At 45.0% G+C, this 14,774-nt stretch overlaps 1 protein-coding gene across 2 annotated transcripts in view; it reads right to left on the bottom strand.

Moving 5' to 3' along the window:
• Positions 1-14,774, bottom strand: part of kif26ab (kinesin family member 26Ab) — a 66,732-nt gene that overhangs the window by 3,811 nt on the left and 48,147 nt on the right. For both annotated transcript variants that reach the window (XM_044375483.1, XM_044375484.1), the window contains 8 exons: positions 12,315-12,498; positions 9,278-9,490; positions 8,112-8,205; positions 7,239-7,501; positions 6,203-6,386; positions 5,201-5,360; positions 4,663-4,825; positions 484-3,775 (listed from right to left, as the gene is read on the bottom strand). In XM_044375483.1, coding sequence (XP_044231418.1) covers positions 484-3,775; positions 4,663-4,825; positions 5,201-5,360; positions 6,203-6,386; positions 7,239-7,501; positions 8,112-8,205; positions 9,278-9,490; positions 12,315-12,498 — 4,553 coding nt within the window. The remainder of the gene's footprint in view (positions 1-483; positions 3,776-4,662; positions 4,826-5,200; positions 5,361-6,202; positions 6,387-7,238; positions 7,502-8,111; positions 8,206-9,277; positions 9,491-12,314; positions 12,499-14,774) is intronic.

The following is a 14,774-nucleotide window of genomic DNA, read 5'->3' as shown; positions in this document are numbered from 1 at the left end:
TATTTATAAGGATTTCATGAGTTTCTATTCTCTAACCCTGTATCCACAGCCTAAATAAATTCAAATGGTTGGTCTGACACACATAAATTCAAATGCTTATATGTACAGGGCTACACAAACCTGATCCAGGTCACCACCACTCATGTTCAATTCATCTTATTTGATCATCACACAGTTCCAGTCGTCTTGTTTGAAACATTCATTATCATTTTCCCATATATGTATGAATAATGTATGCTGCTGATTCAGGAGGACAGAAAATCCGATGAAATACCGATTTGGGAGTGTAATATGAATGGATTTATAAAGTTAGGACCCCTATATGGTTAATTTCCTCAGAGATAGCATTCATTTCTATATACTATTTCAATGTGTGTAGTTCCATGGACTGTTGCTACTGCCAGTATGATATATTAATAATATTTGGGAATATTACCTATACTTGCTACATGTAAAACACAAAAACACAAATGTGTTTCTCACCATTTGCTCTCTTCTTGGGATACTTGGAACTCCTTGTTCTGCCTGAAGATGACATGCCGCTCTCGCTCATCGAGTCGTGGGCAGAGGAAGCGCTGCCTGTGGCTTCACTGTCACGGATCATACTCTCATATCCACTGCTGCCGCCACTGTGGTAGAAAAGAGCTGTGCGGCCCATAGCGGGAGGCAGCTCCCCACTCAACACACTACTGTTGTCACTGCCATGGCCGCTGCTGTAGCGTTGAGGCCGCCTGGGTGCTGTAATTTTGCTGTATGGAGAGGGCAGCATGGCTATGGGGGATTTGTCATCACTCACATTCACCCCACTGTCATTCCCACTGTCTGAATCTCCAGAACCTCTCATGTGTTTGCCTGATATGTTGCCTGTTGCCAGTTCACTCACACGGCTGTTGGCAGCCCTCATGGCCTGCTTTGTGCCCATGATAGTTCCTCTCCCAGGCTTGCTGTTGACAGCAGCAGTGGTCCGAGGAGCTGATGTCCTTCCTGATGGAGGAAGATTGGCATTGGTATTTCTGGTCACGGCAGTGGCCAAAGATTTGGTGGAGGAGCTTAGGCCCTTGGAGTTGTTTGCTGACAGTGAGCGCGCCTTACTACCATTGACTGCTCCTAATGCTCTGGGATTTACAGAAGCTTTTACCTGACCAGGTTTGCTTATATTTCCTGTACTTGGGGACGATGGGCAAGTAGCAATAGGAGCACTGGATGAATTAGGAATACCAAATCTCGGAATGGATTTGCTGGATTTGCTACTGCTGCTCCCCAGACTTGCTCCACTATTCTCCCTACTAAGCGCAGCTCTGGAACCTGATAAAGACAGGCTTTCACACCTCTCCAGAGACATTTGGCTGCCATAATGCTGCCCAGTTTCACCTCTAGGCCCTCTGGCCTTCAGACTCGAGGTAACTTTGGCTGTGTTGAGGTCGGATTTGAGGCTGGAATTTTTGAAACTGGTGGAGTCTACTCTGTGACGTACCTCAAGCTCATCCTCTGATACAGCTGCCCTTGCTCCAAAGGCCCTCCCTGCCTCCCCGTATGCTGACTTTAAGGCACTTTGGGGCAGCAGGGTCTTAGTTTTATGGTCAAGACTGGACTTTCTCACTGGCGGGGGAGGAGGTGAGGTGCAACCAGGTTTAGGGAGATTGCTTGATTTCTGTGAGTTAGCCTTGTTGTTTTTCCCCAGAGAGGAGAATTTAAGGCTTGTGGTAGATGCAATAATGTCTTGGGTTCCCTTGTAGTCTGTGGAGGAATGGATAACGGGCACTGTTCCCAGGGTGGTGGCACCTCGCCTCAGCTGAGGCATTTTGCTGGGTGGATCGGATTTCTTACTGGCTGACTTCTCACAGCCGTCGACCACCCTTTGGGATGAGGTAGACCCCTGCACCTTGGGTGGGCGAGGTACACTGTTGCTGTTGTTGGACGTTTTGCTTGAAGGGATGCCACTGGGAGGATTTCTGAGAAACTTGCTGGTGTTGCTGGAGTCAGAATACTGAGGTTCTGAGTGGTTGTCCATGCGCTGCCAAGGATCTTCCTGCTTAGTCTCTTGCCTTGGTGGCTCTCTATTGTTGCTGCTACTGCTACTAATATGACAGATGGATGAGGTAGGTTTGATCTTCCTGGGAAGACTGGAGTGGACTATGGAGGGGCCCTGTGGAAGTTGGGAGGAGCTAAGAGAGTGAGCTTTAGTTATTTTAGAGGTGAATCTGAGGGAGCCTTTGGCTGATTCTGGAGATGGGGGGCACTTTGTCAAGGATAATTTGCTTGAGGCAGCACTGTCACTGTCTAGTTCAGAAAAACTAAATCCACTGTCATTTAAGGAGTTCTTGGCATCTCTAGGAGAGGACACACAATGGAACATATCCAGAGAATCAAAGTAAAAGGTGGCCTCTGGTCCCATGTGTTTGGCCTGTGGAAGGAAGACATCTGTAGAATGAGCCCCTTCACTCTCCAAGGTGCAGACACTAACCTCACTCAGCCAAGAGCTGATAGATGAACCCCTGCTATCTATACACTCATTTGCTCCCTCCTGGAGGGGTGTGACCGCAATGTTCACCTCAGATCCTCCCACAGCTGATGTGTAGGCATCAAATTCATCATTGATGCTGCTAATGATGCTGACAGGTCGGGAACCAGAGGCCAGGGCCTGAAGGGAGCAGTCACTGTTAAAGCTGATAATGCTGGATGGCCGACCCTTATCAACAATACTGCCTATAGACAGCTCCTCCACTACAGTGAACACCAGCTCATCCTCTCCATTCAGCTCTACAGGCTGCTGCAAGGTGACAGTGGCTCTAAGGATGTCTCGATCCAGACATCTTTCCCTCAAGGTGGAGTGCACCTGGCAGACCTCAACTGGAGCTCTGACCATAGGGGAAGTGCAAAGATCTCTTCTTTTCACAGCTTGGTGGCTCATTCCCACAGGAGGCATTCTGGTGCTGGATCTTTCCTCCTTATCTGCATTTTCCTTGCTGGAGTCTTTCTGCTGTGAAGGAGGTGGGGCTGGCTTCGGCAAGGCTTTCTTGTTGAAGTAGACCTTCTCCCTCACCACAGGCTCAGAATTAGGTGCTGCAGCAGTTGCCAGTTTAGTAGTGCTAACTCTGCTTTCTGAAACCAAGTCCTTCTCACCATCAGCACTGGTTCTGCATACATTTTGAACACTCTCTGATGGTGCCCTTTCTGCAGGTATGCATTGCCTCTTGGCATTCTCCTGTTTAGATTTAGTGTTGGGACTGCAGGATGGATGTGCTGCAACAGATTTAGGAGATTGTTTGGGTGAGATGCCCTCTTGGGTGTAAGGAAATTTCTCTATAGTCTTTGGTGAAACAGAGCCTTGGCTCTCCTTAGATTTGTCCATCTTGGGGCTAGCCTGGCTTCGCTTGCCCTCTCCAACAAAGGCAGTGGGTTCTTCACTGCCATCTATACACTCCAGCCTCTCCTGCAGCTCAGCAAATGTGTTGCATTTAAAGAACTGGTCTCTGTCCAGAGGGCCCTCTTTTGTAGACTTCTTCTTATTCAGGGAGGGGATGATTGGAACAAAGGCAGGTGGGCCTTCATTGTCACTAAGTTCCCTGTCTGAGATTGCAGCTCCCCCAGGGCCCACGTAAATGACAGTATCACAAGACTGCTCACTACTGGAGGAGTAGTCTGGGTCACTGAGAAGAGAGGGCAGGTCTGGGTCCAGGGCTACCGTCCGAGGGTGGAAGGGCCTTAGGTGGGGCGGCCGGCGGATCCTCCCTTCCTCACAGGAACTTTCCCCTCCAGATGAACTGGATGCATACTGCAAAGCAGAGTTCAAGCAAAAGAGACATGTGTCTTTTGGGATTTAATAATTAAAAATGATCTCATTAAGTGATGACAGTAATATGATCCTATCTTTGTAAAATATTAATGTAACAATCTTGTCTTTCCCTTAAACCATTTTAACCATTTTAATTTAGTATAATAATTTCATGACAATGCTAGAGTGAAATAAATCTTGGGGCAAATATTAATTCCTATGAAATTACCAGTCAATATTTATCTAAAGGTTAGAGTGCACATCAATAGTCACACAGAAATTAATGTCAATAATATGAATTGCTGTATGTGGACTGCATTATAATCATGCCTGGAACCAATACCAAATAAATACATGCTGTCATTCCACCTAATTATCTGGAGCATATATTTCCCTAATCTGAGGGAATGCATTACACAGTTCCTTAGGCAGTGGTATTGATTACATGATTATGTGTTGAGGAGCTGAGTAAAACTAGCTCTGAGTTACTGCACTAATAATCTTTCATTTGCAGAGGCATTCACACATTCATTTGCTTAATTACTTCAAAATTACAGGAGGAAGAAAAATTTAAAGACTTAAGTCATGGCATGAAATACGATGAATATAATTAAAGTTGCATAAGCATATTAGGAATGTAATTGCTGTAATAGCAACACTTAAATATAATGTTAAATAACAATTACTTTGCATTCATCACTTATATACAATTGACAACATCAAATGGAGCCCAATTATTGCAGGAATCATAGTTAAGAAGTATCATACTTTTAGTTGCTAAATGCCTACTTTGTTATTTTAAAAATGTACCACTACTACTGTCTGGAATGTCATATAGTTTATCAGTTTTCTACTGTTTATCCAGATTTATCAGTTTATCAGCGTACCTTAGTTTTCTTTTTCCTCATGCGGTGGATGCGGGATGCCAGCTGGATAGTGGTGAGTGAGTCAGCGTAGTTGGCGGGAGAATCGGAGATATGGGCGATCATGGTGGTTCTGCAGTTGATGTTGCCAAGGGACTCCCTCAACAACATTGTCAGTTTGCTGTCCCTACAAGGTTGACATTGTTATTAGCAAATGGCACAGCCCTATTTCACAATGACAATAAAGGTAGTTGACATGATTTCAAAAGGCTCTCCAGGAGGAGTTATTTTGAAGTCTCTAAACTGAAAAATATTCCCACATGACAAGTCATTAATCTTTTCATACCTGACTTAGCATAATATAATCTTCTTGTGCAATACCAGTGAAAGCTATTTTATGTGGCTAAGTAAACAAACTAAATAAACTGACACACAGCAAACCTGCAAGGCTGACAACGCATGCAGAGACTTGCCTGAAACAATTATGCATAGATACAAGTTCACAGAAGCTAAAACAAAGAGAAAGTGAAAGAGACTGTAAAATTAATGGTTGTTCTCTTACCTGTAAGGTACATGCTTTGCTCCATTTGCTAAAGCCATGATGACATTTCCCAGTGCGTTTAGAGAAAGACACAAGCCTCCCCCTCCGTCTCTGCTTTTACTCAGGACCTTTTCACAGCTCCCGAGGTCAATGAGGTGCAGCCTGCTCCGTCCGCCTGACACTGTGCCAAAGAAGAAGAAGAACCAGGTGAGCACAGCACAGACACTCCCTCTATGAAGTCAACTCCTCACGCACAATGCCATGATGATAGGAGTGGCCCAGATTCCCACACTGAAGTGATTCATATTGCGGCCAGACTGGTTAACTCCCACCAGATGTGTAACTCATGGTAACTAGGAGACTCCGTTGGTCAGACACATAAAAATGAAAAATTCCACTGACATTCAGAGACACATATACAGTCCATTTCTAATGATTTAAAATCCAGCAAGAGACAATTGGCTGTCATTGTAAAAAACACAGGGCTGTACATTGTTTTGTGGGTGGGTATAATTGCAGGAGCAGCAGCAAAACATTAAACTCTTGTCAGTATGGCTTCAAATCTTCATTCGCTGTTAGCCCAAGCACAGCATATAAATACAAACAAATTTATGTCTTGCAGAGGCCAGAATCAATTCATCCACAAATAATGCAAATAAGTTACTTGTCTGATGTTCCTTTCTTACTTTACAGTGTAATTTTTTGCTATCTAGCCCACTACATAATCACGACTTGTGATTATTCAGTGTGACAGGTAGGTCACCTTTGCATAACATAAGTAAGGGAGGAAATGTTAAAAGAAATGACACTACAGCTGTATTATTTAGAGATTAGTATTGAGAGAAAGTAGAGAAAGTATGGACATCATGTACTGTTGCACACAGATGCTCCACTGTATAGAATACATGGAAAAGTGCCATGAAATTGACCATCAATCACACTAATTTAATGCATAAAGGGGTGACGGCAACATGTAGGAACACTGCTGCAGAGTTGTAGATGTATAAATCTAATAGTACTAACTTCCTCCCTTGCCGCTCTTCTCCATGCGGTACTGGTAGATGTGCAGTGTGAACAGCATGTGGGAGTTGCGTCGCTCTTCCTCATCTGCATTGGGCCTACTGGTGCTGCGTGCAGAGATGGCTGCATCCAGGAAGAAGGCAGCTTTCTCAGCCGTCGGGGCACGGAGCTCGCTCTGATTCTGGAGCTATTGGTGGGACGGGGGTGCAGAGAACAGGGTTATGGTGAGCAAAAGAGACCACGTAGTGCTTGAGAAAGAGGACAGATCTGAAAAAAATATAGGGGAAGAGAGGGGAGCTGGTTAATTGGATCCCAGCACACATTTCTTGCCCATTAGACTGGGTCTCCGGGGCAATTAAAACAGCAGATATGCACACAGAGGGAGGAGGATTAGGAGAGGTAATGGTGGAGCAGGAGGCAGGGGCACTTCCCTTACCATGGATGTGATGATGATGTGGTGGTGAGATACAGAAAGAGAGGAGGGGGAAGCAGGAGGTGGAAGAGAGAAAGAAGGCAGAGGGCATTATGAAGGGAGCCCACATGTGGCTGCTGAGAGGAAGAGCAAGAGCGAGCTTCACAGAACTGCATAGCCTTTGAAGTCAGAGTCCATGCAGATCCCCAAAAAACAACATTTGACAGCAACATCTGTGAGTGACTTCAAACCTACAGTCTTCCACCATCCCCCAATATACTTCTATTGTGCTGTAGAGGGCTAGCACAAGTAATAGATGCTGATGGATGCTGACAAGAGAGTCAATACAAAGGTAAGAAGAAAGCCATCAATACCACAGATGGTTTTGGTGGAAATATAAAAAAAAGGATTTCAGAGCCAGGTAGGATAGAGCAAGACTGACTAGGAAGACCTCAGAGATTTAAAAACACATACACACAAGATAGAGTCAAACATCTTTGGGAGAGGATGAGCAACATCATAGAGAGAAAGAGATCAATACTCAGACAGACTAATACTGTATAACCCACCGAGAGAATGAAAGGATCAGCGAACAAAGAAAGAGTGGAGAGGTGGAAGGTTTCTCACCTGAGTGCCACAGATGGGATCCTCTCTCAGGTGGATGCCTGGGGACTGGCCTTCCTGCAAACTGCCTGTTGACACCTCAGACAGCAAGTCCTTCAGCTCCTCATCCTTCCCGAAGATTTCCACCGCAGACACACGGACAGAGAAGCGTGTGCCCGTCTTCTCTTTGCGCTCATTGATGAGCTTGAAGAGCCAGGAAATGGCACAGGGCACAATGCCTAGGCTCTGAGTGGAGCTGTCTTTGCCAATCATGGTGTATGTCTTGCCTGGGGATGTGTGAAAGAGAAAGGGGGATGGAAATGGAAATATTGCCTTGTGTCTAGAAGCCAGCTACATATACTGTGTGTTCAAGCTAAAATTACTTCTTTCATCAAGCTGTCTGGAATGGCCAGGACGTTGACAAAGGAATACACTGACATTCGATATTTTTTGAGGGTTATTGTGTTTAACAACTGCTGATGAAAAAAATTAATAATGGCTGAGGTGGGGGTTCGGAAGTAATATCTACTCCATGCTAAATAAAAATCAAACGCTAATCCAAGGACCCATTCCATAAGCAGTCATTCTGTGGAGAATTATAGCTGATGGAAACAGCAGCATGAGGAGAACAAGCCCTTCAGCCTAAGAGCACTGGCCAGGCCAATTACTAAGATTTTAATTACAGACTGAGCCCTGAAGCCTGGATGCAGCACTTTAGCCCTCACCCCCACCCCACACTCACTGCCCATTTCTTTCCACCAATCTCCCATTCCTTGACTCACCCCAGTGCACAACTAAGCCAATTGTAGACATCAAGTGTAGCTAACAAAGGGCAATGAGAGTTTTCTTCAGCTAACAAAGGCTCTTGTCTAATCTCTTGCCAGTGGAGGAGCTTACCGAGCTTGACTTGGCCGAAGCAGAAGATGCAACCGTCTGCACCGTTCACCACAGACTGGATGACCTCAGCTACTGTCCCTGAGCACACCTCAGCCTGTGAAAAACACACAGATACACCCCCCCTTGCAGTCAATTTACAACTCAGTCACATCCAAGAAATACTATAAAACAGGCAAACTGAGAACAATGAATCCATAATGATATCCTATAAACTAAACAGTTATTTGGAATTGGTTACACCAAATCACAATAATGGTTTCAGTATTTTTCATCACTCCAGCCTGTGTGTGTTTATGCGTGTTTGTGTGTGCTGCAACGTGTAGAGTATTTTTGCAATCTGTTTCAGCATGGGTCCTCTGGGGCTAGGCTCCTGCAACAGAGGCAACTTCCCATACATCACACTGCAAACAAGGCCTCTAACAGCAGAACAGCTTGCTGTTACTGCTAGCCACCAGCAGTGCTGTCCCAGCGGCACAATCTAGCAGCTTGGCCTCAGCTCTGTAGCCACAACATTTAGGCTTTAGCTATCAGCAGCTTACTTAGGCAAATACTTGCTCGAGGTAGGAGGTATGATAGAAGATCTAAGGCTCTTGCCGCCACAGAGACGCTGTCTTTCTCAAGTGATAACAATCTCCTTGGCTCTTGAAGCTATTTAGAGTTTACTGCACCATGGGGAAAAGCATAAAATACTTGACCATAGGTATTTAGGAAATTTTGCAGTGAGTGACATAGACCCAGTCATTCCATTAAAAGACTGTGGTGTTTGTTTTAAGCAGTGGAGAGAGTGAAACTGGTCTGCTCTCAAGTCACCATACAGTAAACATGTATCTGACCTTTGCCTTTGATCTCAGTAAGTATGCCTGCTGTGGGTTGCAAAGGGCTGAGATTAGATATAGCTGTTTTACGAAGGAGAGGTTAGATATAACTGGAGTGGATTCAAATCATTCCCCAGAGGGCTTAAAAGGCCCAGCTGTTAGGCTCACACTGGTAAGAATGCCCCCTGACCCAAGACAGGCATTTTTTTTCTAAGCCCCTGGCCACGCCCTGCCAGCATAAAGACGTTCCTTTACCCTTGAGAGGCTAAACCTCCACACGACACCTCAAAAAAGGACACATACATACACACACAAACACGCATATAGTAGAGATCTCCCGTGGGCCCTTACTTGTGAGGCATCCTGGGTAAAAACAGCATCAAAGGCGAATATCTTTGGGACAGCCACAGTAGCAGATCTTCTATGTCCCGAACTCGAGTGTGGGCTGGATGCAGGGTCATAGAGGGTCAGCTGCTTTTTCCTGCTGTCCACTTTCAAGAAGGACTGAGACTCGGAGGAGTCTGCAGCCTCCAGAGATGGACAGATACGCATCATCACTTTCACCTAAACCCCAGAGTAAACCAGATAAGCAGAGAGACAAAAAGGAGAGGGTGTATTAGAAAGTGAGATAGCATAAAACATGAAAAAAAAGGGCAGACCCAGCAGAGGGATGTGAGGATGCATTTTTCAGCTTCAGCACAGAGAAGGAAAAAATTACAGGCTAAGTTTAACATCTTTTACTTACAGTGCAGAGGAAAGAGAGGAAATGTATGGTAGGCATTCTAAATATAGGCTAGGATCCAAACTGAGAATATGGCTCAGCATTGTGCATTGACATCACGTCCACTGTGTCAGAGTTGATGGACGTCAAAGGTAACCATGGAAACACTAAGTCTCACGTTGACTGGCAAACCCGATGGGTCAACACGTTGCCTAATGGTGTCAGTGGAAGGCAGCAAGGTGCGTATTGAAAGTCATAGCAGAAAATGGTGGAGATTAATGTGTGTGAAGCGCCATGCTGGGGGATTATCCCTCTAGCGGGTTGTTTTTCTGGACCAGGAGCAGCTCACCAGCATGGGATTGCAGGAGCATATGGCCCCCCTCTTATCCCACCTACTCACTCTTCCTCCTTCTCCTCTCCCTCCCCTCTATTGCTCTCTGGAAAATGGCAGCTCCATATTAAGAGGCTCGAAACCCACCCTGTTGCATTCTGAGGTTTGACATTCATAAAGTGAGCTTACAGTCTTAACACATTCCACAGGTCATGGTACAGTTCATCATCATTCTTGCATGGTATGCTAAATAGGATGACAGCTCCTATCTAAAGGTATCGATTCACCACCGGTCTGACAAGCCTGTTCATGTCTAATGTTATTGCCATGGTTACAAGAGTGAAGTCATTCTGCCAGTTGTGTATGGTGGCACAATTTACAAACAACAGCAAAGACATTTCCTGCCTCTGCGACGCTGCACAGATGCACTGTGTGTGGTTTGCATGGGTGTGGTCCTGCTTGTGCATGTCAGGCTATATGACACCCCTGTTTACTATCACCTTCTTTTGAAATTCTGACAACGCTATATTGCTTTACAATCTGATGGTCAGAAATACAGTATGCCTCAACTACTTCTCCAAAGGCACTGTGGAAATATATCTGTGAGTGACAGGACACATAAACGGTTCTTGGGATATGTATAGCAGTCTTTGGAGTTCCTGTCAACCCCCTGAGTGTTTAGTGTTACACCTAGCCTTACATCAACTGAACAGTTTCTATATCCTACAGTATGCAATAGGGAACTCAATCCTTAGCCATTTCAAAGCTCCTTGAAAAAGTACCTGTGATGCTGCTCAGGCACTGAAATAAAAACCTTAAAATACAGCTAACTCCCTTCCCTTCATGACAGAGTACTGTTTTGCTCAGCCTGGGAGTCTCCACCGTCTTCACGCCTACACAAAAGGCCCATTCTTCCCCTGACTAGTATATAAATATTGCTACAGATCCAGGCTCCAGCACTCTGAAACAATGTCACTGGAAATCCCTTTCTTTCAGTGAGTGAATTGATCATGAATTCCGCAGGCCAAGTGCAAACTCTCTTTATACTCAGCGGGGGGCTGTTATCCTGACTGACATGTGCATATGTTGAGTAAATTACATTTGCTATGACATTTAAACTGGGCTTCCACATATAACTGCTGAGCCTCTGTCTACTAGACAGAGGCTACCAGGCTAGCTAATGTCTCAGTTTTATTTATGTTGGCAGAGATCAGACACTGGAGGCCACAGAGGATTGCCTACAGTATTTTCACACCTTGAATCCCGTGGTAATGGCCCCTGTTTCCCTGTCCCTTGATCCCCCACAAAATCCATTAGTGTGGCTCGGCATTCCTCCTTCTACTCAACTGTCTATGCCCGGAAGAACCATGTCTAGGTCAAAAGTGGAAGTGACCCACATATGGTAGACGAGGAACAAGACATTTCTTAGGTTGAATTAATATAGAACAGATGCAGGCAAAAAAAAGGCTATAGAAAATATTGCAACTGTGATTCCACAAGCAAAAGAGACATGGACAGAGAAACAGAGAAAGAGTAGTGATGTATTTGCTTTACTTTATAAAAACGTGAAAATCAGGCCTTATAGACTTGGAATAATGTCATACATCTTGATTCCCTCTTTGAAATCAGCCCCTTCAGCTGCACAGATGTACGGTATACCTCAGGTGTGGGCTTGAAGAAGCTTGTTAATAACACAGGTTTTTTATGAAGCCTGTGTGTCAATGGGGAGATTTACAATATATGGTGAAATCTCAACCGTCTGGATACCTGGCAACAGAAGCGAGCACTTCCTATCCAGGTGGGATCTAATCTTGTTAGGGGACTTCTTCTGCTTTATAAATACAGGACGCCAGCTCAGACAAACAATACCCAATAAACCACAAAGGAAGAGCTACGTGTTTATACAGCTTTGTTTAATGACTGTCTTATTGCTGCCAGCTTGACTTTCATTATCAAACACTGTACCTAAAATGGAATTATAAATCCCACTGTTAAAGTGACCACGGATTTGTGAATTACAGTTTTTATTGTCTTTCTGTATTCAGAGAGAAGAATACTGGTCTCACAAACTGAGTGAATTCATGACATTCCAGCAGGCTTATCTGACTACATCTGCATGGACTGGACCAGACGGCATGCTGCCTGTGGACCAGTGTGTCGCCACTCTGCATTCTCCCCTTCAAATATGGGTTTGTGTGTATCTGTATGTGTGTGTGGGGTTGTGTACGGGTGTGCATGGAGGGTGCATATTTGTTGTATCTGTACTTTACGAGCATTATTAGCCAATAAACACCTTTAAGTCTTTTGTGTATATGCTGATGTGCGTCTTTTCTCACCTTTCCCATCCCTGGATTCTCTTTCACTTTGGACACGGCGCGGAGCAGGCATGGCGGGGCAGGAGGCGGTGAGACCTGCAGGATGCCGCTGAAGTTGGTGGGGTAGATGGAGGGCTCCTGCGGGTGGAGCAGCGAGGGTTGGTGCTTCTTACGCTTGGAGGACAGGTTCAGCTTCTGAGCTGCCCTAGAAGAACAAAACAAAAATGCCCCAGGGTTGAAGCTAAACTTAGAAAAGCACCATGCCAGGAAATTCTAACATAAGCAAAGGTACCGAACCAAGGGCTTATTGATTTGAAAAGTCTGGCTTGACATTTTTGAGGGTGTGCTGTAAAGCCTTCAGAAATCACACACTGAAGCTGTAACACAAAGGTCAACAAGCTCCTTTTAGTTCCCCAAAGTAAACAAAGTCAGCAGGAGAGGCACTCTATGCTACCACTCCAGACCATTCTCCGCACTAAAAATGGCTTTTCTTCCAACTCCCAACTCATAATACCCTTCTAAGAAAGGTAATGCCTCCCACTTAAACTAAAGCCAGTGGAGTTCTCTTATATCCTGATTTTTTTTCACAGAAACTGAAAATACATAAGATAAATGTTTATTAGTCAAAGCTCTCTGCCTGTTAGGAACCAAATATGGGCTGGCATAGCAGGAAGGCACAGTAAATGCATGTATTTATCTTGATCAAACATAAAACAACTGTCAGAAACATGACAGGCGAGGACAGTTGGAACACGACCCTCTGGGATAAAATCATGTCCATCTTACTGAAACTAAGCAATTATGACAGATTATATTTGCCTGTGATTTCAGTCAAAGCTGGAGCATGTGGTGTTTGTTAGCAGTTCGGGTCATATACAATGAGTAAGCAGACCATCACCACTAGATGAAAGGCAGGTAATTAAGCCTTACCTGTCTCCTCTACTTAAGTCATATCTAGATAGACAAATGGCTGTCTGAAAAGCTCTGCTGTGCTGGCACCTAACAGTGCTCTCTGCTGTAACAGAAGCAAGGTTTTTGACAGTCTTCTAATTAAAATCCACTGTCATCCTGCCCTCTTGTCTCCCAGAGTCAGTGCTGGGGAGACATAGATTAGTCACAGGGCCGACTCAGTCAGGCCCATGTGTTTTATGCTGTCTAAACTCAAAGGGCAGCACCAATATCTCTGCTTGGCCTGCAGGGAATCTGGCCAGACTTTTAGAGTGGTTCCAGGTATGGCATCGCCTTGGATCAGCTAACACTGCACCTCAGCTGGAAATTCAAGGTCAGGGAGAAAAGTAATACCCCAAGGATATTCGAATGCACTCAAAATGGTTTTCACTCAAGCAGTCAGATTTCAGAGAAATGTAAGGGAGACAAAGAGACGCTTGTCAACATGGGGGGAAGAGTGGCATAGAGAATGAAAGAAAATTAGAGTGAGAGATTGAAAGATGAAAAATCTGCAGAGCAAGGCATTTTAGGAGAAGTAGAAGAAGTAGAGCATATGAAAAAGAGAAAGAGGGAGAGAGAGAGAGAGCGAAAAAGAGCAGACCCATGTGTGTTCTGGTGAGCAGCAGTTTCCTAAGAGGCCAGCCTGAGCTCATTAGTCCTGCTTTGGGCTCCTCCGGACAGGACTGGGTGGGCTGTTGCCAAAAACACAACCCCCTCCCCACCCTGCATCCTGGAGTGACAACTGGCCCCCCTCTTCTCCTCAACACTCCCCTCTCCACTGTACACCCCCCTGCAGCGACAGCCCAAGAGCACAATCAGGGAACACACGCCGACTGATGGAATAATTATTGCATCCAAGAAGGCTACAGGAGAAGGCTCTCCCCAGGGAACTGCCTATGTGTGATAGCATGTGAGTCGGCTCGTGTGACTGAAAAAAAAAAATGAGATGGAACAGATGAATGTGAGACGGATAGAAAGAAAGGGGAAACTACACTGGAGCGCACGTGGCTGTGTGCGACTGCATGCGTGTGTATGTGGGCTGGTGAGTGTGTATGCGCATTTATGAGAGCTATCCGCAGCACATTCATTCAAGATAAATGTACCCTGTCTCTGTGTCTGTCTCTCACCTCATTCTGTCTTTTTCCTGCTTCAGCAAAGAGATAAATCAAGCATCAGGGTGTCATCATAAGACCCCAGGTAGGGGAAAAAAGGCTGGTAAGAGCACTATAGTGATTTATAATTGTCTTGACCAATGAGGAGTGTTCACAGCCCAAAGCTAGGCTTGTAACCTTGAGCTTTAATTCATGCTGCACAATGACAATTGATTCACATGTTCTTGGATGGAAAGTGAGAAAAAGGGATGATATTGCTATTTTTTCACCACAACCACAAACACACAGGGACATTAACTGCATTTTCTCTCTCTACCTCTCCCTCCTTCCTTTTCTCTTCCTCTCTCAACTATATGATCAGTCAATGGAAAATAGGCGGTGAGGAGAGGCTCACATTTCTATGCCCACAACAGCTTGTCCA

This window comes from Thunnus albacares, chromosome 15 (assembly GCF_914725855.1).
Source record: "Thunnus albacares chromosome 15, fThuAlb1.1, whole genome shotgun sequence".
NCBI classification, from domain to species: Eukaryota; Metazoa; Chordata; class Actinopteri; order Scombriformes; family Scombridae; genus Thunnus; species Thunnus albacares.
This window is presented reverse-complemented; position numbering and strand designations above follow the sequence as displayed.